Raw genomic sequence first — 27,590 nt, 5'->3', positions numbered from 1 at the left:
TATTCAAAGGTTATGGCCCGTTCAAAATTTTTTGGAAGTAGGTCAAACTTCAAGGTCAAGGTCAGGGGGGCAATTTCATAGGGTATTTAGAAAGGTCTTGTCGCAAGCAATAAACATGAAATGTGACAGACCTAGGTCTTCTCATTTAAAAGATATGACCAAGGTTAATTTTTCTGAGATGGACGGACAGAACTTCTGACTAAAAGACGAACGAGATTTAAATGCCCCCTCTCTTTTGCGAAAGCTTGGGACAATTAATCGATTCAGCAAAAACAAATGGTTTAAATGTCTTCATCAGTGTTTTATTATGCTACCGTGCTAGCCCATCATTTTTTAAAGATAAGCTTGTACTGTTGTAAGGGTCAACGACTGTCCCGATTATCGAGGCGATGTCTATCTCTCGATACTACCCGCCCTCAAATTCGAGTATTCTAAGAAGAGTGCGCAGCTGGTTAAAAGATATAAAAAAAGTAGAAAAAATTAAATTTCAATGCGATAAAAAGGGAATATTAGTAAAGATAATAGTTCAGGAAACAGTATTTACAGTTTAAAGATATGTAAAAACACTAATATACAAAGCATCAAATCGGCCGCAAACAAAATCTAGCATTTCAAAAACTACTTTCACAATTTTATAAAAGCATTCAAGCAAGAAAAGCACTTGTCAAGATATTCAAAGCTGAAATAGCACCAGCACTTGATCATTTTAATTTCAGGCTGTCTTCAAAGCAAAATAAACAAATATTTAAAAAAAATATTATGAAAATTTTATTGCCTTTCCCCATCAATTGGATTGAATGTTATAAAGTCAATGATTAATGATGAGAAATTGCCATCAAAATGAAAATGAACCACGTTCTGATAACCTGGATCTTTGTCACTTGATAATGCCAATGGTTTCTAGAGTAGGCTATGCTGCATAGTGCGGTGCAAATGGAGAAAATAATTATCATTGTGTCATTCGCAGTTGTAGCATATTCAAAAAAATTCAAGTTTTCAATTTTTTTTTTCACGATGCACCTTTATTACGTCGTTCTTATCCGGAAAATCATGACGATTTCCTTTCGAATCTTACACACTCCCAGGATTGGGAGTACCTATTGTAAACTCTTTTTATTTAACCATAAATCATCAATTATCTGATGCAAAATGAAAATGTAATTGAAACATAATAATAACGATTAAAGCTTAAGTTAGAGCATGTATTTCAATATTATACTCATGATTTTATACATGTTATCAATTCAGAATTGTTTTACTGAACTACCGGGTAATGATAAAAATAACATCTGATTTCCCCATGTGCTCTTTCTAACACAACCACAAATAGATCGGCCACTAATAATTTAGGTCTGGGGTCATTCAGTTTGCTTACTTCCATTTTGAAATGTTCAACGTCTGGAAGTGAGACAATACTGCCCAGAAATCTGTTCCACTGAACTGTTGTAAGAGTGAAAAAAAGTATTTATAAATATTTTTTGTAGTTTTATCTGTCGAAAGGTGAGGGAATGAGATGTACGAGTAGTGCTACCGGGGGAAATGAACTGAACTGAGGAGATGGCTTCCAGACCATGTATGATCTTATACATAAGTACACTGTATAAGCCTTGCATCCGCCTTCCTTTGTTGTAATCTTCGCCAACCTAAGGTGTCGTTGTGTAATAGATACGAGACAATCGATGTTCTTCTAAAATGTACATCCGGATCTGTATATAGCATGTTTAGTGCACCAAGGACAAGTCTAACGTGTTCATATTGTAGACATCGTCAACGTTTTCTGAAAGAAACTCCACAGACGCATGGATGTCTGCCTGAAAACATACTCTGAAAATATCTTAGGTAAATCCTCTCGTTTCGAATTTATCTTTCTGATTTTTTTTTCAGATTTGCTACATGCATGATTATATTGTAATTATATTTCAGTTTCTCTAATACTGATGAGAACAGGTGAAGCTAATTCAATGAAATATATACATGTAGTAATTGGCGCCGTTCAAACCGGCATACGCATTTCAAAACCATGCTTATAAAATTAAGATAAAGCAGATGAATTTTATATTACTCAACACAATGAAAGTGAAGGAAATTTAGATTCGATCTATAAAAAAAAATAATAGGTGTTCTCGCTCAATTTCTTGCAAAAAATTTAAATCTTTGCAATCTTCATACCACTGGAGACATTTTGAATCACGACGTTATATATCGCCAGACTAGGCCTAGTGCGACGTTATTTTTCCGTATGCCTGTACGACCAGAATAAAATATGAATTTACTTCTGCTTCTGCCATGTAATGCCCACAATCAACTGGCTGATTATTATGGCATATGTGGTGCGCATGGAGTTACCAAAATAAAAAAAGGTTTTAAGGTTAAAATAATGATTACAATTTTAGGTGGTATCATGAGACCTAAGGATCTCAAGTGTATTTGCCGAGACTATCCCTAGTGGTAGGTTGTTTCACCCTTTGATGGCACGAGGGTATATGAGAATTTTCGATAGTCACCTTTACAGGATGGTATTTGGTAAGCTTTATGATAGGTATGTCGTGATTGACGTAATGATGGAATAAGTCCTTCACATTTGTTAACGGCAACTTCGTAATGAAGAATTTTATGAAATAGGATAAGTCTGAGGATTCACCAACGCTCTTCAAGTGTCTGTTATTGTAGATGTTGAATCATGCTGATCACAATTGATCTGTTTTGACGTTACCATGCCTGTTGCTTTCGTAACATGCAGCACGTCGCTGGACCATTTCCATGTTGTGGATGTCTTTTGGGGTGTAGGGGGTCCCAGACAGGTGCCGCATACGCCAACTGAGGTCTGACCACAGGTGCTTGAGTACAGGACCCCCCTCCCCCCTCGATATAGAGTCCTGGTCTTTTTCGACTTTTTTTTCTCATAAATAATCTTTCATTGACATATTTGTGATAAGATCTATACCAACAAATCGAAGAATTACCTAAAACAAACGTTCTATAAAATCTACCCTACATTCTATATATTAAAATCAACTTTATACAGAGAGAGTGGGGTAGGTATTTTTATAAAATGTTAGTTTAAGCAATTTTTCTGAATTGATGGGAAAGATTATATCACAAATATGTCATCCATATATAATTTATGTGAAAAAAAGTCTGACAGGGCCGGGGATCTATATTGGGGGGGGGGGGGGGGGGGTCCTGTCCTCAAGTACCTGTGGGTCTGACTTTTTTTTTCATTCACTCTCCTTTATGGATGTTGAGCTGATGTTTAAGCATCTTCGCTAGCCAAGGGTTTCTGTTACGCTCCTCTCCTCATAAACTCTTGGCATACGGTGAAGTCAAAAGACGGGATTGTTTTCCGTCATCTATCAGGTACGCACAGATTGCGTCATCGCCAGAAATAAAGACACGTGTTAAAAAAAATTAAATCAAAGTTTTTTCAAGAATAATTAAGCAGCAATAATTGAGTTATGTTTATTCATTATTTATAGAACAAATCTGAAGCTTCAATATAGATTCTTAATCACATATTTAGAAGATATTGGATGACACCATGGCTATTCATAGAATTGAATGTTATCTTACGGATCGTTGTTTTCTTGCGTTTTTCATTTCCGAGATTAAAGAGTGAAGATGTATCCCGAACGCAAATATCGTCATTTACAAAAAAACAATTGCTAATTGGTCGACCTAGGTGTACTGAAATCCAATCAGAACTCTGAAAAAAATCCCGATTTCTATGAATACCGTAGGCCAAGGGTTTATGAGGAGAGTAGCGTATCGGAAACCCTTGGCTAGCGAAGATGATGTTTAAGTTTCGGCGAAGAAATCCTAAGGTCTTATTACCTTTGTAGAAGATGTTTCAGACAGTGAGTGTGCCAAGGATGCCAGGGGAAATATAAATCTTGCTCTGTAATCCTTTCAATTGTTTCATCCTCGTTGTGTTTAGATAAAAAAAATGTATTTAGAATGAAACCCAGCATATTTATCTTTTGACAGATGCTTAATCCATCTGAATGGCTCTCCAGAAAACTGTATTGCTGAGCTCTGTTCTCCTCTCAGTGTGTTTGGGTGCCCTACAGAACCACAGGAACGTTCCTCAGTACCATGAGCTGATAAGACAGGGTCACACCAAGCTAACTCAGGGGGAGTCTGAACCCGATTTTATCCACAGATTCAATGGCACAACTATCTTACAGGTTAGGAATATTAATGATCCAGAACCATTTGTTTCATTGGATTGAATGTTAAATCTAAAACTTTGTTGCTTTCTATACAGATGCTTTGTCTTTTATGAAATTTAAAAAAAAACTGGGAGGTTTTTAATTTTGCAGAAAATGTTATCACTGGACTCAATGTATAACCAGGCTCTGCTCCTAAAGAAGGAATTTATGACTGATCTTGGGTCTCGAATCAAAATGTCGGCGGGTTGCAGAGATGGATTTCAGCTATTACTTGATGGATTGAAGGAGAGAAGTCTCTGGTCTCTAAAACGTAAACACATGCTTTTCTTCTGCCATATATATGATAAGTATAAAAAAGATATCTTGGTCTTTGGATAGATTTCATTTTCTTGAAGAATACTTCAGTGGAAAACAACAAACATCATCAAATAAATGGGTACTGCAAATTTTGCAGGAACTTTTTTAGACTAGAAAGATAAATGGCTGCCCTTCATTCCAAAATTAAATGTATATTTGGATTTAAAATTTCATACTCACTTCCTGACTGATGTGCTCAAGTCACAGATTTTGTATTTCAGTGCTTGATTCCATAGGAAAAGTTCCCAGTGGTATATTTGAGGGTGATTTCATGTGGCTCGGTCAGTATGATGAGTGTAATGCAATCAGTCAGGCATTCACAGACAGAATCACTTATAACGAGACTTTCCTGGTTCGAGGGAAATACTTTGTTGCAGAATTGTGGAATCCTTTCGTAAGAGTTTGCATGGTTTTTTGAAATTGCAAAACATAAGACATATGCCTTAGTGTTCCCAGGGTGGTAATGTTATGACAGCTTCATTTTTTTCATGTTACTCTTCAGACTATAAGATAATTTTGTTAGGATTTGTATGGTAAATTCCAAACATATAATTTATTTTTAAATATTTGTGCATTTAAAAAGCTTTAATCAATGCCTAGACATGTCACATCTCAATTTCAGATTTAATTGGTTATGCATTCCTTTATGGGAGTGACATCTAGCTGATTGTAGACATGAATGCTATGGTAATGCTAGAGATTTGTAAAATACAAAATTAAATGACCATAAATGCTATTTCTTTTTTACAGGGATATAACTCCACTGATCTAAGGATGGGAGTCTGCCTGCCTGATGCATGTACTGCGACTGATGTTAAAGAAGTGCTGGAATTAGGTCTGAACTTCAAATTTAATTAAGACTGGTAAAACTAAATTTTTAGATGTATCTATTTTGATTTCAAAAAGATGTTTGTTAGATTTCTAATAGTTTAATAATTATAATATATCCATTGTTATGATATTCATACAAGTCTTGAGAAAAAATTATTTGTAAGGAAAAACCATTATTACATGTATGTCTTATTAAAACTGGAAGTATTTTTTAGTCATCAAAAACAATGTTGTTACTGCAAGCATGCATAGATTTAATATGAACAGAATATCGCTGAGAAATCCTTAATAAATATGTGACAGGGACATGTGAAGTACTAATTCTAGATTGTGCTGACCATTCAATGCCGGCCAGCAACTGTGTAGAATCTTTAATACATCAATTTATACACGCATACTGTATTTATATGAAACATTGCTATAAAACAAAAAGAACACCACCTCAATACTGCATATTCAATATACTGTAAATTAATTTTCATAAAATGGTTCTTCATTTGTATCAAGTACTTGACATTGGAACAAGTACATGCACTAACCATGTTTCTCTCAAGATTAGATGCCACTATTTTCTAGATAATGTTAGAATAGACAAATCTTCTTTCATTTTCCATCATTGCAAAACTTGTAGATCATTGCTTCAGATGAAGGAAATTTGATTTTCAGTACATTTTTTGCTTTTCAGCATTTTTTGAGCTGTATCAATATACAAATAAAACAATCAAGCTTTCTCTGAAATATGTGTATCATCAAGAGACAAAGTACAGGAGCACTCCAGAGTTTATTACTGCAAGGTAATAGTACTTTATAAAATATTGTATTTCTTGCATATTTCGGTAAATTATTCTTTTATGTAAATTAATAGACCAGTTTAGGAAAAATAAACTTTGAATTCTTAAATGAGATTATTTGGTTAAAGCTAGAACTTCGTGAACATGTAGTAAAAAATTTTTTCAAAAAAAAAAGAATTACTTTGTATTTTATTCGTTTAAATAAACTATTTTAGAAATAAATTTACAGTTTAAATACTATCAAAAAACACCAGTTTAACTGTTTTGCCGGCTCTTGAGCTTGTATATTATATTTTTCAGTGTGATCTGTTCTATCATTGGCTTTCTGTTATTACTGGGCACTCTTTACGACATGTTTATAAATCAAAATTTCGACTCCTCGAAAATCGGAGATGTGAGGGTTGATAGACAGGATAGTGATGCACAGTCCGTTAATTCGGACACCACGCATCTGCTGTCGGACCGAACTCGAGTATCTGTCAATGCATTCAGAAACAAGGTCTTACACAACAGTAAGTACTCCATTTGATATACCTGTGCAGAGTGTGGAAATTTATGACTCAGCTGTTATTATGCATGATACATATACTGTATGTTTATTTTTTTAGGTAAATTAAGGAAGTTTTTACTGACTTTCTCAGTCAGCACCAATGGCAGTAAAGTTCTCAACACTGATGCGCTCCCTCCTACCGCATTGCCCGCTCTCAATGGGGTGAGGGTCCTGAGTTTGGGCTTGATCATTTTGGGTCACTCCCATTGCTTCGAACTGGGCATTGCAAGTACGTCTGTACCTAAGATTACCTGTTTGCTTGTGTTGCAATTTCACATTCTTGCATTAAAAGCCAGGCATTGCCTGTAATTTTTGGTTGATGTATTAAAGAAAAGGTACTGGTAATTTGTATAGAGTACATCATGTCAGCTTCATAGTGAACTATTTGTTGAAGTGACATATGGCTTGTTTGATGAAATTGAGGGCACAGATTGATTTTTTGAGAGTTAATTCAATGAAAACTTGTAAAGGCTAGATTTTATGTAGAGTGTACTCTAGCACTCAACAGATGTGAGAGCGTGAGAGCCTGGAGAATTTTAGATGTTTTAAACCTTTGTTTAATTTCCCTCTGTAATATTTTTCCTACAGAAAATCCAGCTGTATTTCTGAACTTGGTACAAAGATGGACCTCACAGATTGTCATCAATGGACTCTACTATGTGGATTCATTCTTTCTGCTCAGGTATTTTGAAAGCAATCAAGTATTTTTCCAAATATCTTTTTATATCTGTCAATAGAAAAAAAATAATTTTGATGAAATAACTCAAATACTGCATGTATGTATAATTGGGGTTGTGTATATGCTAGCCTTTTAAAGGGCACAACTTCCCCATTATTGTGTAAAGATACATGTAGGTCAGAAGTTCAACTGATAAATGTCATACTCCACCTTAGTCTGGTCCTGACTTTAAAAAAGAAGACTAAAAATAAGTTTTAACAGCAAACTATTCAGGGATGGGGTAATCGTAATCAGTAATCGTAATCAGCTGTAATCGATTACAGTTTGCCAAGTAATCATGAGTAATCAGTAATCACCCATTTTTCTGATTACAAGTAATCGTAATTTAATCGATCACTGTGAAAAAAGTCCTGTAATCATGATTACTTTTTGATTACTTTATGATTACAATTTTGAAAACAAAGTTCATAAAATCATGATTTTTGATGATTTTCAGTCGATATTTTTCAGTGTATAAAATTGTTTATTGAAAAAAAGTTAAAGAATTATAAGCTATATTTAATAATCTTCTTCTAATATCTCCAGAAATGCTTATAATCAGGTCCATTGTCCTGGCAATGAGTAAATTCTATCAGTTCCTTGCTATATTCGGTATTCATTTCAAAATACTTTAGCAGCTTAGCAATTCGCTATTTTTGACAAGATATATGTATAAATACTGATAGAAAATTACTACAGGATCATTTTAAAGTTTGATTTATTTTGTTTCAAATTTAATGAACATGTGTGTAATGCAACAATTTGTTTTCCCTGTAAATCTTTGAAAAAACTTGTTTTTTTTTAATAGCAAATGTTCCTTTATTGAGACATATTCTAAAATTCACTTTGTTTGATTTACAGTGTACATGAAAAGATAATGTGAATTAATTAGTCATAAGACACAGATATACTAAAGTTGGGTCAGCTTGGGTAACAGTAATTATTGAACTATCCATGTTTGTCCAGTCAATGTGTTAATTCCTGTAAAAACATCTAATAATTGGCAGTTTAATTGAAAAGTCTATCACTCGTTGAGAAGGTCAATTACTTGTGTAACAGTTCCCTATCGAATCCCTTTATCCCTACCTACAATTATGTCCAGTTTGATTTATTAAAAAAACTATAATAAATTCTTTTTTCTATTTCTCTCAACAGTAACAAGATATTTACTTGTATTAAAGATAGAAATCAGGTGATATAAGATAAATCTCATGTATCTAAATAAAGACATATACAACCAAACTTTGTCTGAATTCTACCTTAAAAATGTTAATGATATTTAAAGAAAGATGAATAAAAACATGCCGTTGTCCTTGAAAATTAAACCAAAAAAATTAATAAAACTTAATGTAATCTAAAGTAATCATAAGTAATAATGATTACATGAAGGAAAAGTAATCAGATGTAATTGATTACTTTAAAAAATGCTTGTAATCAGCTTGTAATCGATTACTTTTAAAATCCAAAGTAATTGTAATTTAATCGATTACTTTTGAAAGTAATCGACCCCATCCCTGAAACTATTATGATTTGGTCCAGTAAAATACACAGACTGCTTAATTCTGAGTCGTTTTGCAGAAAATAAATAACAATTAGCATTTTTCAATTAATAGAATAATGTTCAAATATTCAATTAATAGAATAATGTTCAAATAATTGTTTTAAGTTTGAGGATATTGTTGTTAATGACTTAGGATTTTTATGACTCGGATCTTTGTTTAATTACTTCTAATATAAAAATAAAATTTTGACGACAATTTCGAAGACATTTTACCTAATAACTGCCTCACCATGCTTCTTCATATAAAAAGTTAATATCATACAACAATTGCTGTTTAGTGGACAATATGACAATCAGTATTACCCGAGCATAAGGAAATTGTAGTCCGCGGGTTTCTAAATCATATCAGTTGTTGGAAATTCTTGATTTTTAGTCCAGTGTAGAAAAAAAAAATAAATGTTTGTGTTCATGTAAAAGGTCTAAAGCAACATAACTTTAAGGTATTCAATGTATAACGACCATATTTTGTACCTAATGAATGAATGATCCGATGTCATGGTAGCATTTTGAAGATGTTATCAAATAAAAATGCTTCACCAAAGGAATTTACAAAATTTTAATAATTGTCCAGTAAATTGCAACTTGAATTTTATATTCAAGTCTATGGGCAACGTATGTTTTATTAGATATTGTAAATTGTAATTTGAATTCCAAACAAATTTCTTGGTGAAAATATGCATAAAATCCCTCTTTCTGAAATTATGAAATAATTAAATTATTGACCGCAGAAATTTTATGAAATCGAATTTTTTTTTTCTTTTTATTAAGTGCTGACTAGAAGTTAGGAATGGCTTAGGCCTATTGGTACGAAAGCTTGTACATGATAGGAATTACGAGGAATCTGCAGGTGCTCTTAAATGGCACAAGCATACAACTTTTCTCACCAAAATATATATGCACACAATGTGATTCCAGATGATAAAGTTTGAGAATTTTGATGCTAATAGAATGGTCTTTCTACCAAAAAAGACAACAAATCTATACGGTAACAAAAGAAAAAGCTACATGTCTTTGAAATCAGAGTTTTTTTTCCAGTTTTGCATAAGGTTTTGGAAGTCAAAATACGCTTTTAACATTTGAGCATAAATGTTTGTTCCGTTTGTTACTTGAGTACTGAAATAACCAAAATTCTGAGGACGCACTGAAACATAATTATAGAGATTTCAAAAGCTAGTACAAAGGGATCGATGAAATCGGACAAGAACTTCGTCAGGTATATTTGATCGTGTGCCGAGGAATGTTGAAGTGGAAGTGCGAGTTGATAATGACAGCGATTCATCAGTGATTCTAGGTGGAGATGGGTTCAAAGACTTTGTAACACGGTCAAATATGAGGAAAACATTTGGAAATTCTTAAGTCGGGTTTGTTTTCACTATTTCAGGGAAAAAATGAAACTTTTCTAGCATTTTTTGTTTGTTTGTTCATAAATTGACTAATCAATTTAATCGGCAAAACTCAGAAGGAAAGGACACCGAAAGAAATCCCTCAGTCTATTAACTTTGCTATACCTTGGAAAAAAATATCATATTACTCTGTCTCCTCTCATCAATTATTATGGAAAACATAGTTACTGTTCGCTGTATGTGTGAGGGAGGGAGAAAGGTGATTGGATGGTTGAAGATAGAGTGAAATGTGGTGATATTGGTTAAGTCATTATTTGCTGAGTGACGAAGCAGTCTTTGGTTCTTCAAGCAGTGCTCTAGTACTCACTGTTTGTCTGATTTACTTAGGTTTTTAAGTATCCTCTTGCACCTCTAGCTGTTATCATACTAGCATAAGGTATATTGAGGTGTCATTGCTCATTCTTTCTAGAGATAATAGTCACTTAAACACCTGTAGAATGCGAATAGAACCTTTCTAAAGCCTGTAACTATTCATTTTCATTTAATTCGGCGATAAATCAGTCTTTTCCAAAGCTTCAGAAAAAATATATTAAATGCAAATCACTCATTGTAAAACATATCAATCAAAGATTGAAGAGAATGAAAATTAACTGATAAAAATGTCTAGTTGCATAACAAATATACAGTGTCTACTTAGGAATTATGCATCTCATTCTTTTTTATGCATGCAAGGCGAGCACAATGTCAGACAGTATGGTATTATTAAGATACACCATATGTCGTTGTAGTCTTTTATTAATAATTAACAGCTGATTAATGAGATAAGATTGATGTTCTTAAGCTTGGTTGTTTGCTGCAAACTTATAAAATGGTACATTGCAAAAGTTTCTTTTCGAATATTTAAATTGTAAGTAACAGAAGCACCATCATTGAGGAGGTGGGGTCCTGCCATCAACAGTAATGAGAATTGTTTATCAAGTATATTTTTAGAATTTTATACACACAGCTTTATCAAAAATGATAACAAATAATGGGGGTAAATGCGCTTCTTTTGGTGCTATAGAGCTTTTGATTTAACCTTTTTGCAGTGTTAATACAAAATTAAAAATTACACAAATACTAGTATCAAATTTTAAAGTTTTTCCTGCAATATTTTTGTTCAACTAATGATAGGAACAAATACTGTCTTATTTCATATTAAACAGACACATTCAAATTTGTAACAACGAAGGAATTTTAAATTAAATTACTCCGCATGTTCAATTATTTTGGCCTTTTTGCACTCAATCATTTTCATTTTTCCTTGCATTTAAAATTTTACAAGCAAAAAAATCATTTGAAAGTAATGACATTTTACTGAGTTTAAGAAGAATGGTTAAAAATATCATATATATATTCAGAAAAGAAAATTAAAACTGGGGGTTTGTGATGTTAATTTTAAGAAATTACTGAAATGGTGATAATTTTAAACTTAAATAAGGGCATTTTCCCCCTTCCTTTTCACAATGTATTTGCTATATTTATCAAATATAATGATAAGATTCATGACAGTTAATTAATAGATAATCTAGGACCAGTAAAAAAACAATCCATTGCAAGTCTGTGGGCAGGCTGCGTGTAAACACAGGAATCCAAAATTAACGTATACTTAAACTATTTCGAAAGACTAAAAATGATAATTTTCTTCTGAAAAACCTTTCGCCACAAAATATTGTTCATCACTTAATGCTTTCTATGGAGGTAATCCTAAACAAAGCAGAATATTGAATTGTTTATTGAGTGTTTAAACGATTAATTTCTCTGAATTAAAGTAATAATTTTAGCATTTCATTATCATTTGTAAAGTTACATTACACTGAGTGAGATTTTCACACATTAATTCTCCTTTCTGAACGACATTATATAAAGAGAAAGTGAGAAAAATTTGATGCCCCCCATTTTGACCTTTTCAACGCATTTTCATGAGGGCCAGCATATTTTTCGGATTTAGCATACTCGAATTAGGTTTAAAAAACTATGCTGGACTACCAATTATTTGCCATTACAGTTATTTTTTTTTTATAAAAAACCGGCCAGACTTGCAGTTTTATACACATTATACACTATACATGCATATCAAAGAAAGACTTACTGTAAACAAACTTTTAGTCGCAAGAACTTTATTTCGCTATTAACCGGGGGTAAACTAGTTTGCGATGATAATTTGTTTTTGCCATCAAGCCTTTTTTGAGATCGATTGCTTATAGACAAACTTTAGGGATCAGTTCGTAACCAAATATTCGCGATGAAGAGACTCTCGGGAAAATTTCTCGCACGCGAGTATAATTTGGTTTACAGCATTTAATTTTTATATATGATATATGTTTGATCAATGTTTCCATTCAGTTGATGAAAAGAATTCTATTTTCAGCGGTTTGTTGGTGAGTTATTTGACCCTCAAAGAGTTACAGAAAAGAGACGGAAAGCTGAACTGGTTACTATTTTACTTCCATAGGTTCTGTAGGTGAGGTTTTATTCATATTTTACAATGACTTTTCTTTTTCAACTCTTTAATATTCATCTACTTGCATTTCAAAATGATATAATACTGCAAAACATTTGTGTACAGTACAGTACTTGACAGAAATATACTATTCAGGAAGCTTGAGTAAATTTGATGAAGTACATATCTAAATGTTAATTATGTGTTCCAGACATTAAGCAATGTACCTGATCTAGTAAGAAGCTGCTTGCCAGGTGCTAACGAATAAACGCACCACCTTCCGTAAAGTCACGAGTATTGGACGCACTTTTTTCGTCAGAAAATCGTTCAAAAGTAGGGTTGCACTCGAAAAATACGAACTAAATACAACCCCCTTTTTTCCAGATCACTTTCTCAGTGCCGAGGACCATTTCCTGATCCATTTTAATTGACTACTCTTTGTAACCAATGTCATAAAAGTTACTCTAAATTCAGAGAGTTCATCTCTTCTTCTGGTAGGGAGTTGGACTCTATTCAGAGTGTTGATAACTCCAGCTCGGTTAAAAACAGGAGGATTCCTCTTTACAAACAGAAAAAAAAAACTATTTACAATGTAGCTTGTCTCGTCTACCAGGGTTTCAGCTGGGTCCAGGGGACGCTGTTTAGTCCAGTCCTAAACTCCTCGATAGTACGGGCTGCTAGCTGTAACTGTCTCTGGTAGGCGGTTCCAGTCTCTCACCGACCGTATGAAGAAAGAATTCTTGTAGACCTCCTTGGTAGCTAGGGCTGTCTGTATCTATGGCTACCTCTAGTTCTTCTGTCCCCAGGTGGGTAATACTTGCCTGAGTTGATGTCCTCCAGGTGATTCCTTATTTTGTAGCATAGTATTAGTCGATGCATTGTTCTCCTATGTTGGAGCGAGTCCTACTCTAGTCGTTCCAGTAGTAATGTTACTCAGGGGAGGTATCCGTGTACTGGTTAAAGACGAACCTGGCCGCTCTACGCTGTACCTGTTCTAGATCCTTTGTTAAGTTGGTCTGGTTAGGATCTGACACTGGTGAATATCAGGCTTGGGGTCAATTACTTTGAAATATAAAGAATTACTTTCAAATACATTGATAATTTTGTCAATTACTTGCAATTACAATTACATTGATTTTTTCAAATGTAATTAATTACTTTCAATTACTTTGACAAATGTAATTAAATACGTCTCAATTACTTAAATTCAGTTTTATTTAAAAAAAAATTTTTTTGTAAAAAATAAGATTTTTCCTATAGTGAACTTTTATTAAGTGTTTTTGTTCTTGGGTATGAGAGGGGTTCAGACCTGTACAGACTCTTTAGACCTTTACTTAATGACTTGGGCAGTGTGACACACTGTATAAACAAATTTAATTAAACACTATGAGACATTTAATTATTGTACAAACGCAAGCCCATGCTACACCAGTATGGTGTATGACAAGTTTGTTCCTTTCTCGAACTTATATTTTTTAATAAAATCAATTAATATTTTTTCACAAATATATTCATCATTTTCTATCTTAGAATGTATAGAAAACATGTAAATCTAAAAGGGGATATAGTTTATTTAATTACTGTAAAAACAAATTAACTAATCTAAACAATTTATTGTTACTTACAAGTGGGAATAGGTAGAACTGAGATTTTCAGAAAGTAGGAATAGGTAGTATAAACCCAACAGTGTAAAAACTGTGTTTCAGTATATTAACTTTCATTTTGAAAAAAAAGTAATTGAAATGTAATTGAAAAGTAATTGAAAATGCATGACCTTTTTTGAAATGTATTTAAATACATTCAATTACTTGTAATTGAATTCTCATTCAAATACAAATTACTTCTAATTACTTTGAAAAAATGTAATTAATTACAACCAATTACAATTACTTTATTCAATTACCCCATCCCTGCTGGTGATGCATATTCGATCGATGGTTTGATCATGGTACAGTATGCTGCTGCCTTTACTGATGGTGTGCACTGGCCAAGGTTTCGTCTCAGGAAAACCAGGGTTCTTGTAGCTTTGCCTATTTTAGTTTGAATATGGTTATTCCATTGTAAGTCTAGGGAGATGGTAACACCAAGATACTTCCCTCTCTCCACCACTTCCAGCTAATGTCCATGCAGGTTGTATGATGTTTGCAGTGGCTGTCGTTTGTTCGAGATCCAAATAACTGCACTTTTCGGGGTATAAACACATCCGCAACTTCCGCGTACTGTTTCACCGAGGATGCGTATGAGTTATACGCGTAAGCCCCAACCTATTGTAGAAATATACATCTACCACAACTATTGAAAGATAATCTTTTCATTAATAAAATTATGATGAAAAACCATCTTTGTTTATGTTTAATTTCCATCGCGTATTCCGCCATTTTGAACTACTGTCGTTGATAAAATCAAAGAACTGCATTTCACTTAAGACATAGATATATTTAACTAATGCCTATTAATGAGTCAATAACTATAATCTTTGTTTTATATTCTGAATTTTTCTTAATCCTATAACTTACTTTTATTTTTTTTAAATCTAAGATATATAATGTATGGGTGCAATCGTAAGGAATTCTATTGTTGCGTCATTGTTGTATTTAACTTCAGTCTATGTTGTCAATTGTAGGACATGGCCATTGTTTATATAACAATTATCACCTCAACACCTGCAAACAGTGCAATTACATTCAAGAAAATTATCAATGTATACCAATAACTGTTTAATTACAAAAAAACTAGAGGTACTGTGAGCAATGAGCTCACTAAATGATACCCCCTGCCTCACATATAATTATAATGAAAAAGTCCATGTTTTGTTGTGGCCGGGAAACCCAAAATATGTGTCAAAAAGTAAAATAGGAGGTGAACAATAGCAATATGTCATAAAGATTCTGTGAAAGTTTCATTAAATTTCACTCAGTGGTATAAGAGGAGTTGCGGATAAGAGATGGGTACCCCAAAGCGTAACAGACGGACGGACGGACATACAGACGGAAATACCGATTACTTTATACCCTCCCATTTTTCAACGAGGGGTATAAAAAAAACAATTAAATTTTCGACACTAATATCGCTTAGGTATGACTCAGGTTTGTTTACATACTGACACACGCTCGGTATACATGCATTATACCGGTAAGCATACATGTAACTTCATAAATCGCTAGGAATTAATTAAAAAGAAAATAATCAGGCATTATTAGCTCTGGTTGGTTAATTATTAAAATGTTCACACGTGCATACTTTAAATACAGTAAGGAAAAAAATAACTGACGTGCTACTTTCGTTTGAGCTGCGTAATTTTTTAAAGATTGTATTTTAAAGTTACTGTACTAGCAAAAGTAAAGTCACATCCTGCGGTTTTTTCCAGGATTTTCACCCCCAACTTTGGGGGTGCGTCTTTTACACCTTTGCGGCCAATACACGTAATTTTACGGTAAATGTAATGTGTTAATTATTTTATATTAATTAAAGGTGTATTCCTCATTTAAAACTGACGTTATCAAAATTAACATTATTTTACATTGATTTCCTGAAAAAAATTGCATTAAGAAAAAAAATCCTGTCACGTAGGTTGACCCCTACCTTCATGCTGTTTATCCTGGTGTACACGGCCTACTTCCAGTACTGGGGCTCGGGACCTCTCTGGCCCCTGACGTCCCCTGACTACCAGAACTGTAAGGAGTACTGGTGGAGGAATCTTCTGTATATCCAGAACTTCTTTCCCATCGGTGAAGAGGTAAACTTGAATTGAGACACCTGATTAGAACTCTCCTAACTGGGACGCACTTTGTGAGCTGTTGCTGGATAATTAAAGGCTCACATGTTTATACCACAAGTAGAAAGTATTGTGGTAATATGCCATGTCTATGATATTTTGGCTCATATTTGAAATTCAGTACAGTTTTTTCTCTTCATGCTGTCAATCTGCTCTAATGTTTGTGAAAAATAATGGAAATCTATTCCATTATTCAATAAATTAATATAATTAATAAATATAATTAATATTTATTTTTTATATTCTTTTTCTACTACATAAGAATGTAGATTTTTCAATAATTGCTTTAAAAAAAGATCCCAAGTTTGCTATCTTAAATTTTCAGTGCATTGGCTGGGGCTGGTACCTTGCAGTTGACATGCAGTTTTTTGTACTTTCACCATTAATAATATACCCCCTGTACAGGTATGTGTTATGTTGATTATTAAAGTTATTTACCTCATAAACCTTAGATGGTTACGATAAGGCTGTCCGTAAAATATCGAACGGTTCAAAAAGTAAAAAACTTCTCTGAACCACTGTATTGTATTTCTGTATTGTATTTCAGTATATGGATCTCCTTTAGAGGAAGAGCTTCTCAAAGACATAAAAATGATCAAATTAAAAAGCTAAAAACTGTCCTGACAATTTTTTTTTGCCAAATGATAGTTGATAACTTAAAATATCATATATAGAAAATTAAGTGATATCTGATGGTTTAATTTGTCTATGACCCCTTGCCTCCTTAAACTTTATTTTCATAGTTATTTTTTTTTGTTCTGTTCAGGAAACCTTTGATAGGATACATAATAATACTGGCTCTTATGGTGATGCAGTTGGTTTACAGGGGAATAATGTCAGTACAGCTGGATATGGGCTTAAATGTAGGACATGATTTAAAACTCACAACATACCCTGTAGAAAGGTATATATTGGTTTACATATATACATGTATAGATAACTGTAAGCTGTTTGTCAAACAGGATATTTATAACCACTCACTTTTTTTTTCCACATATACTGTCAAGATATAAATTTATTATGGTTATAGGCTCATATTCTTGCTTTTCCTCCCACTCTTTACAAAATAACTAATTTAATAAATATAATAAGGTATATTCAATTTTTTAACTAACGCGTGTAAATAGTAATATTAAACTTTATTCATGCTACTTCAGGTGCAATGCTGTACAATATGGCGACATGAATAATATACTGTATACAGGGAAAATTTCGCCCCCGTTTTATTTTCGCCCCTTTCGCCCTCTTCATGATTGGGCGAATTTAAAACGGGGTGAATTCAAATTACATTGCATAATTTCTTAAACAGAACTATGACTGGGCGAATTTAAAACGGGGCAAAATTGTTCTCAAGTGCAAAAGGGCGAAAATAAAACGGGGCGAAAATAACCCTGTATACAGTACATTCGCATCCCGAGTCCGATCATAAAACAGTCACACAACATCTGTGTTGGCGCAACTTCTCCTTTTCTCTAAAAAATAAGGCGTGATTAAATAGTAAAAAAGGAATGATATTTAAGAAACATAACACAATAAAAAAGGATGAACAAGTCCTCTGACCTCCAGATGAAGTAAGGCTAGACAAAGTAATTCATGTTACAGCTAAATTGACTATGATAAATCCTAGAAAGTCATAAAACACATAATGCAATGTAGTCATCATTTTGACTACTTGGGGATTATTCTGTCCCGAACACAAATAAGGTAATAGTTATACATGTACTATTACTGACTGAAACAAAACACTGAGGTAGTACACCGGCTACATTTCGAAATCCTTGAATCGACTTGGTAGACATATAATACGGGGAGATTTGCCTGTTGACGCAGAACATGTTGGGCTTTCTGATGGATCAGTCGTACTCTCCGATATTTCATGGTTTGAAGTGTTTTAATAGAGTGTGGTAATATCAGGCAGAGGAGACATAATTTCTAACGGAGTTGGAGGATTCATGTAAGGAATAGAAGAGGTGTCCTCATTTTTTTCCCCTGCGATGGTTTAAGATATCCTCTTTAGAATCAGAATCACAGGCATATGACTGGTAAAGAGATGGGATGGAAAGGCGATAACACTCTGACTTTTTCATCTTGTATGACGACTGTCTTAACTGATTACCCACAAACTTTCTTATTTGACACCACTCTCCATCAGTTGACACAACAAGATAATGATTCCAGGCTTTCGACTTCCCCAACGGTGGGACTGGGGGGGGGGGGGGGTTAACTCTGATGAGGTACCTAAGCCATTTCACTGCTTTGATGATTGGCAATGCGAGATAAATGTTTCTGCAATATACAATCTCGATCCGATATGGTCAACTGACGGTTGGTGAAATGGTCTTTTTGAGTAATCAATTTTTGTACAGATAACCCATCCTGACGAATAGCACTGTTGACAGATGCGATGACAAGTGACAATAAAAGGGGAGAAACCACTCTTGCTGTGGGATCAATTTTCAGATTGTGTAAACGTATTTCTTGGACTGCACGCAGTGTAATTGGGTTCTTATTGGTATCTTACTGTTTTTTTCATCTGTGGTTTTCTATAAGTGTATACAGTGTAGTTTCCTATCAAAACCTGACATTTAGATGGTGAAAGAGCAATGTCATTAGCTACCATAAAAGGAATACCCGCAATAATATCGTCAAAATTCTCGATTACTAGTCCCTCAAAGTAAAATAAGTGGAAATCTCTGGATGAGTGCAATTTTGTTTCACCCACAACCTTCAAAGGTGAGGAACCATCTGTCTCATGAGCTGCCTGGTTGGTGGGACTGACCTTTCCATTTAAGTCACAGTTGATGTTCTTATCGTGTTCCTTGTAACTCCAGAATAAATTGTGAGACGTACATGATAATGTTGAAAAAAGACATCTGAATATAGTGATGTCGAATTGAACGGTTTTGAGCCTTCATGGGTGGTTTCTGACTTTAAGAAGTACAGATATCCTTATGAGGTAGAGTGAATGTGAGGAATGATCTGGCATCTTCATTGTTGCGAATCTCCTCGAGAAGTGATGGGAGAGCCTGAGATATTTAAGGTTTTATAGATGCTAATGTACGCACTCCAAGCTCTGTGCCATTCCGCTGCTTCACAAGTTGTGGCAGTGTGTGTTGATCAAACGAAGCCAGCGCAGAACAGTAAGGTTTACAACTGTTGGTGACGGTTCCTCGTCCTCTTCAATGTTTGTGCCATGGCGTGTGATGCCACCTTCTATCTTCGACTGGTTGTCATCAATGAAGACTGTCAGTCTCTGGTACAGACACTGAGGACGTTCATCAGGACGCAGAGTAATGTTATTACGATCTAGGAAGTGGGCGCCGGATGACTGAAAGCCGAAGTGCAACCTTATTCGCTGCCATAATTGTTCTAAGGAAGTTGAGTTTTTCAATATTACATTACGTGAAATCACAAGACAGTAGTTTGCAATCTGACCAGGCATCTAGCGTGGCTGACTTTTGATGTGCTGTTAGGTGCTTGCCCTCCAGAACCTGATCATCATCGTCTGTATAGTCACGACTAGGGTTAGACTTTTGACTTCTTGGTCCATTTTGCGTCATGAGATAAAAATACAGAAAAAATTGAATCAAGGGATAAAGAATAGATTAAATTTTGTTTCCAATTTTCGAATGGATTTACAGTTTCAGTTTTAGAAAGACACTTTTGTTTGGGTGTTCTGTATGTACTGGCCATGCTTGTCAAGGTAAACACGTTGTCGGGTGCGCGTAAAACTACTTACACGAGGGTTTTCGATGATTACTCCCGGAGACATAGGGACGAAGTCGCTGCCACCACGCCACGGTATTGGAGAATCCATAACTAAAGCGTGTAAACAGTAATAAACTTTATTCACGCTACTACAGGTAGAATACTGTGGACAAACCAGTCACACAACATCTGTGTTGGCGTAAGTTGTTAATTTAGTGGGTTGGGGGTTGTGATCATTTTTAGACTATATTTCTCCTTCAAAAGAAGAGCTCCATATCAAGTTATACAAATATGATCAAATTTTAAATTTGAAATGTATGAAATTTTTACTTTGGCCAACGATAGTTGAATGCTTAAGACTTCATATATAAAATGAAGTTATATCTGATGGTTAATTTGTTGACCCCAAGCCTCCTTAGAAATAGATGAAAATCAAAATATAAGCTTGATCAATGATACTTTTTTGAGGGAAAAAAAATACTGCATGATGCATCACTCAAGTTATTCCAAAACATGCATATATAACATATGTAGTAAGTAATTCTTTGTATCTCTCTTTTTTTTTTACATATAGTGAGTTATTCCTTGTATCTCATATTTTACTTTAATAGAGTAATTACTTGTATCTCATACTATGTATTTTACATGTAGTGAGTATTTCCATGTATCTCATGTTATGTATATTACATGAATTGAGTAATTCCTTGTTTCACAAGTTATGTATATTACATGTAGTAAGTAAATCCTTGTATCTCATGTTGCATATTGCAAATAGTGAGTAAATCTTAGTATCTCATATGTTATATATATAACATTTAGTGAGTAGATTCTTGTATCATATGTTATGGTCATGTATATTACATGTAGTGATTAATTTCCTTGTATTGCATGTTATGTATATTACATGTAGTGAGAAGATCCTTGTATTCCGGCCATATTATGTATATAACATGTAAATGTGTAGTGAGTAAATCCTTGTATCTCATGTTACATATATTACATGTAGTGAGTAAATTCTTGTATCCTACGTTATGCATATTACATGTAGTGAGTAAATCCTTTATTTATCTCAGGTTATGTATACAGCAAAACTCGTTTAGTACGAACACGGATATAGCGAATTTACGGTTATAGCGAAGTTATTTTGGATCCCCAGCTATATAAATTTAACGTATTCCTTATATGGATATAACGAATTACGGATATAGCGAAGTGAATTCATAGGTCCCCGTGACTTCGTTATAATCGAGTTTTACTGTATTACATGTAGTGAATAAATCCTTGTATCCCATGCTATGTATTTTACATGTAGTTTGTAAATCCTTGTATCTCATGCTGCCTACAAGTTCCTTTCTTTACAGCTCTGACTTCTTTGATAAAACGTACCAGACGCCCTATGCCAAAATAGCCCCATACCTAATTGGCATACTAACAGGATACTTCATGTGGAAATCAGAGAGACGAGTCAAGCTGCCAAAAGTAAGTATCAATGTCAATGATGAACATCTGCAGAATTACAAAAAAATCAGTTCATTATTATGCTATTTTTTTTGGATGCTGATAATTGAAATTTACGAGGCGCCGTTTTAAAATAAGATTTTTTTTATATCAAAAATTCGAATTTCTGATATCAGAAAATCATTCTTTTATATCTAGATTTGAATTTTTTTTTTTTTTATCAAAAAACATTTTCTGATATAACTTTTTTTTGGGGGGGGGATTTTATGATGTCAAAAAAGTATTTTTGATATCAAAAATTCTGATCTTGATATCAAAAATTCTAATTCTTTACATCAAAAAATCCTTTTCTAATATCAAAAGTCGACTTTCTCATATCAGAAATTCAAATTGAGATCTTGATATCACAAAATATATTTTTTGATATCAGAAAATAAAATGAAATGTCGAAGAATCTTCACATAAATAATGAATACTCCCTTGAATTGTAGAAAATCACGAAGTTTATTGACAGATTTGTTTTCTACTAAAATTTGTTGATTTCAGATTTTTAAGAAATTCAATATTATTTAATGAAAGAATTTAATAAGTGTTCTCGATATTTTTGGTCATATTTATTTGTATGGAATTCAAATATATTACATTTTTGGATAAAGCCGAGTAAATAATCTAGGTGTGTTGTAGGTCTGGCTAAAACTGAGAATGTCCCTGTAAGCCGTATCAACAGCAGTCATTAGCTTCTCCAATTGCCTATTTGTGTAAAGTGATGTTACATGTATCACAGCAGCCTAACTATCAAGTACTTATTGTGTGAAATTCATTCTTCAGGGTGAAGTTTGAGTAATCCATAAAGTTAATTTGTGCTAAAGTTATGTTTACAAAATATATGATTAAAAGTATAGACAATACAGCAAAAGAACGACGGCATCCTAACATATCCAAACATGTCCTAAACTTATCTTCATAAGTAAAAAACCGAACAAAGTTCGCAACAAATTTGTGTGTCGGGAATCTGAATGTTAATCACAGGTGGGGAGCATTCATGAAGTAGACCGTAATTTTACTTGGTTCTTATTTTCTGATTTAAAAAATCGATTTTGTGAGATCAGAAAATACAAATATTTTTTTTGATATCAAAAAATCATTTTCTAATATCAGAAAATGAATTGAATTGAATTGAACATATTTTATTGACAAAAAAAGGATCATTTTCTAATATCAGAAAATCGATTTTTTGATATTAGAAAATGATTTCTTGATATCAGAAATTCGAATTTTTTTATATCAGAAAATGACATATATTTTTTTATATCAAGATTTCGAATTTTTGATATCAGAAATTACATTTTTTGATATCATAAAATCCCGAAGATTTTTTGATATCAGAAAATGATTTCTTGATATCAGAAATTAAAATTTTGATATAAAAAAATGATTTTCTGATATCAGAAAATCGAATTATTGATATAAAAAAAAATCTTGTTTATTTTCTGATATCAAAAAATATATTTTCTGATATCAGAAATTGATTTTTGATATCAAAAAATCGAATTTCTGATATCACAAAATGATTTTTGATATCAGAAAATACCTTAAAAATATTAAAACGGCGCCTCATAATTGTTCTTATATCAGAAAATAAACAAGATTTTTTATATCAAAAAACTCGAATTCCTGATATCATAAAATCATTTTTGATATCAATAATTAGAATTTTCGATAACAAAAAGTGATTATCTGATATTAAAAAATTGAATTTTTGATATCAAGAATTATTGTCTTGATATCAAGAATACGAATTATTGATATCAGGTATTTCTCTTTTTTGATATCAGAAAATACCTCAAAAATATTAAAACGGCGCCTCATGGAAATTACATATAAAGAAGGGAATGAAAAACAACAAATCATAAACTTCATGTAAATGTCTCAATAATTTTCGAACAGCGCCCTCGTATTGGACGGGTACAATTCGACGCGGACGGCCGGGAATACATTTGATTGAAATTCTAGTTTGAAATTCATTTCATTCCACCTGGGCTTTTTTTTTAAAGCAAAATGTGAATGTTTGATCCAAAAGACAAATAATTTCAACCAAAGTTATATGAGATTTATATATTTAACCAGGTGATTGTGGTGTTGGGATGGGTTATTGCCCTTGTTTGTGTGTCTTCAGTGATGTTTGGGACCACTGAACAGTACAGAGGCCATAAATCCTCCACAGCAGTTACTGCCCTTTACAACTCTTTGTCCAAAACAACATGGAGCTTGGGTTTAGCATGGATTATTTTTGCATGCAGTATAGGATATGGAGGTAAAAAATATAAAAGAATACAATATACAAAGAAATGATATTTTGTACATCTAAGCTAAAAGACTATATGAACTGTTAGCACTGAGCTCACTAAAAGATACACCCGCCTCCCATATAAATCCATGCTCTGCTCTTGGAAACCTGAAATAAGTGTCAGATAAAAAGTAAAATAGGAGGTCACAATGGCACTATCTAAGGTATACCTTTTCTCAGATGACTAAATATTCCACTGATAAGAACGAAAAAATGACATATTGCACATCATACACCTATAATTTTTGTGTTAAATTTCATTTCAAATAACTACCGGTAGGTCAATGACCTACTTTTCAGCCTAGTGGCCCCTGAGTTTTTTCTTGTGAAATACCTCAATTTTTAAAACTAGGACCAATTTTGTCTTCACTCACAAAATATTACGAGCAACAAAACTCTTTAAATAATGAAGTATTATAACAATGGTACAGTGTTGCTTCATATAAAGAAACAATATGAGTTTGGGCCATAAACTTGATAATTATTATAGTCCGAATTTCTTCTGTCATATTCATATTTTCCCCCATTTTTAATCGGTATTAGCATAATATGGGGTCAATGATCAAATTATTGAGATATGTTGTCTGGAATGGTTTTTTCTCATATTTTGAATTTCTTTATTTCAAATCATTTAATTACATGTATTTGAAATAATTTATGAGGTTTAACACATATAATATTTGCAAAATGATGTCTTAAAATATATTTAACCTTTACATTGTGATTAATATTGCTAGAAATAAAAGATTTTTACAAAAATAAAAAGTTAAAAATTTAACCCAAATTTCCTCTGCATTACTATACATTGACTTTTGTTCCTATATATTTTCTTCAAATAACAAAATATCAAATTTTTAAATTGATATTGATTTAAAACTAAGTTATTTTATCCATTTAGAACAATTTTTGGTTCAACATATTATACTTTAGAAAAATTCCTTTCTGTTTTGTAAAACCTGAGTAAACGTCATCCAAAATTTTGTGAAGGTCTCATTATCTGATTCTGAATTCACTTAACGCCGATAAATCACTGGGTATTACACAACATGCGATGTTGTCGACGGAATGGACATTGAACATGTATCACCTCGAGGCGAGGAGAGTGGAAAATATGTATCCTTCTTTAAACATGAATTGTATGTCAATTCATTCAATTTCTGCTTATTCAATTTAAAAAATACATATTGACATACTTGGAAACAAATGAAAAATAAATATGATTTTCAGTCATGAAAAAATATTAAAACCTTAGCCTTGTCCCTGTCATATTATCATTTTTTCCCAAAAGCACACATTCTTTCAAGCGACATACAGTATATACCCCCATACTACAAGATTTTTAAACGAAAATATTAAATTTTAATATACATGTACCAAAATCATTTTGAGTTTTTGAAATTTAGAAATTTGAACTAATATATTAGCATTCTAAAACTCAAAATCATTTTAGAAATATGAACTGTTAAGTGTTGCACGGACCACCTCTAATTACATTCTTTCTCAGTCTGGGTTTTTCATAGTCGGTAAAAAACGTATTCATATGGAATTCCTGCATATGACAATGATATTATCTAGTATACATAATACTTTACAAAATAATGAATTTAACTTTTCCTTTTCAAAAAGTATAACAAAAAACACCTAGCCAACAGAATATACAGTTCAAATTCACTACTGCCAAAGTTCTCAACTTTACTTTACAGTCCACACAGGAAAGCTTCCCGAACATTCGCAAAACATTAAGGCCTTGAGTGCCCCTCTAAGTGATTATCTCTCTGTTTTCCCTTTGTTGTGCATTTTTGTAAACTTTTCTGGCCAATCATTAATTAGTATACTTAGTATTTTTGTGTCAAAAGTGTGTCAAGATTGACAATGTCTGGTGCATGTTTAATGGACACATTGTAACATTTGACATTTGTAGGTTTTATCAACACGTTCCTGTCGGCCCGTCTGTGGTCCCCCCTCAGTCGCCTGACCTACTGTGCCTACCTGGTTCACCCTGTCATCATGTTTGTCTACACTTACAGTCAAAGACACCCTATATACTACACTGACATCAACATTGTGAGTACAATTTTTACTTTGAATTCAAACTATTTCCTCATCTGTTCTATTTTGGATATAGGGTATCTTTTGGGAAAATATCTTTAATCAAGATCAGGCTTCATCTAAAGATTATAAGAACAACATGCTACCTGGGGTTAAAAGATTAATTTGGACCCATGGCTAAAAAGTTATATTCTCAATATACTACCTGTCTGTAGACAGGATATGTACTGATCTTTGATTCTGAGATATAAGATATCAATGTAAGTTCTACTATAACTTTAAAATTAAGTTGGAATATAATAGATGTAGCACAGACATGATTTTATGATAAAAATACACTATTGTATCAAAATTAAATGCCATTTGACTATACTAAAAGGGGAAGGTTGGGGGTCAGGTAGGGGGACACAAGTCACATACATGTAAGCTAGATTTTCAACTTTTACATCTGATATTTTAACTGAAGGTTTAAATTCACCAACTTCAGACTATTGATTATATATATAGCATTAAATATAAACATATGAAAAAAAAGTACACACAAAAAAAACTTGAGATCAAGACCCATAGGCTGTTTCTTATTAACTTTCAGTTCAATTTTTAGAAATATTGGCTGCAGTGGGATGTCAGGTTCTTTAACATTATAAACGTAATTTTGCTTGTTGTAGGTCTTCCTCTTTTTGGGATTTTGGATGGCAACATACATAGCTTAATTAAAATTCAAATTGTTTCCATGGCTTGTTTGAGGCTCCAATGATTTTTGAATAGAAAGACTTCTACTAAAAAAACTAAGATTAATTGTTATCATGATGTGTAATTTTATATATATATATTTTTCATTTTTAGTATTTAAAATTTATATTTCTTAAAATCATTTTTACATATTTATAAAATGTGACTTTGTAAGGGGTGTTTAAGAAAAAATTATTTCCATGATGAAATATTTTCAAACATTTCAAAGTAGTGCTCAACTAAAACGATGGATTTTCAAGTCTGACAAAATCACAAGAATGTGCTTTACATTTATAGCAAATCATTTTTAGCAGGAAATTATAGGATTTTTCTTCCATATGAAAATATATATAAAATCTTTAAAGCATCCGAATGAAAGAAATGCTGGTCATTTTGAGTGAAAATAAAGGATAATTTACTTTTGTTTCTCCATAGCTTATCTTGCATCAGAAAAGCTGATGAATGTGGGTAAAAGAACGATAGATCACTTTTCAAAAGAATAGGTTTGCCATTTTGAAATTTTTTAACAGATTTGATAATATTTGCATAGTATTTGAAAGGATATTTTGACATGTGTGCTTAATGAATGTCACAAATATGCATCATCCCTAATTTTTCTGAACAGATATCATCTTTTTTAATACCTGCCCTCTCATTATTGATTTAACAGAAGACCACTAAAACCTTATTAGTAGCAAGAATGGACTTTGTAAACATGA

At 32.8% G+C, this 27,590-nt stretch overlaps 1 protein-coding gene across 1 annotated transcript; it reads left to right on the top strand.

Moving 5' to 3' along the window:
• Window positions 1-1,889: 1,889 nt before the first annotated feature.
• LOC134257539 (nose resistant to fluoxetine protein 6-like) lies at window positions 1,890-26,852 on the top strand. The gene is made up of 17 exons (XM_062740139.1): window positions 1,890-1,947; window positions 3,985-4,184; window positions 4,320-4,479; window positions 4,748-4,920; window positions 5,277-5,361; window positions 6,043-6,151; window positions 6,449-6,660; window positions 6,757-6,927; window positions 7,287-7,380; window positions 12,731-12,823; window positions 16,373-16,538; window positions 16,903-16,982; window positions 17,344-17,481; window positions 21,647-21,764; window positions 23,871-24,057; window positions 26,012-26,154; window positions 26,808-26,852. Exons 2-17 carry the CDS (start codon window positions 4,002-4,004, stop codon window positions 26,850-26,852), a joined length of 2,157 nt encoding a protein of 718 aa, XP_062596123.1. The 5' UTR covers window positions 1,890-1,947; window positions 3,985-4,001.
• The last annotated feature ends 738 nt before the right edge of the window (window positions 26,853-27,590 follow it).

This window comes from Saccostrea cucullata, unplaced genomic scaffold, assembly GCF_032062105.1.
Source record: "Saccostrea cucullata isolate Sc308-1 unplaced genomic scaffold, CSIRO_AGI_Scuc_v1 ctg5680, whole genome shotgun sequence".
Classification (NCBI taxonomy): Eukaryota; Metazoa; Mollusca; class Bivalvia; order Ostreida; family Ostreidae; genus Saccostrea; species Saccostrea cuccullata.
This window is presented reverse-complemented; position numbering and strand designations above follow the sequence as displayed.

Coding starts and splice junctions, on each gene's coding strand:
- LOC134257539 (XM_062740139.1), top strand. CDS start 4,002: ATGGCTCTCCAGAAAACTGTATTGCTGAGCTCTGTTCTCCTCTCAGTG. Junction 7,381..12,730: donor GATTCATTCTTTCTGCTCAG/GTATTTTGAAAG, acceptor TTCTATTTTCAG/CGGTTTGTTGGTGAGTTATT. Junction 16,983..17,343: donor ATAATATACCCCCTGTACAG/GTATGTGTTATG, acceptor TGTTCTGTTCAG/GAAACCTTTGATAGGATACA.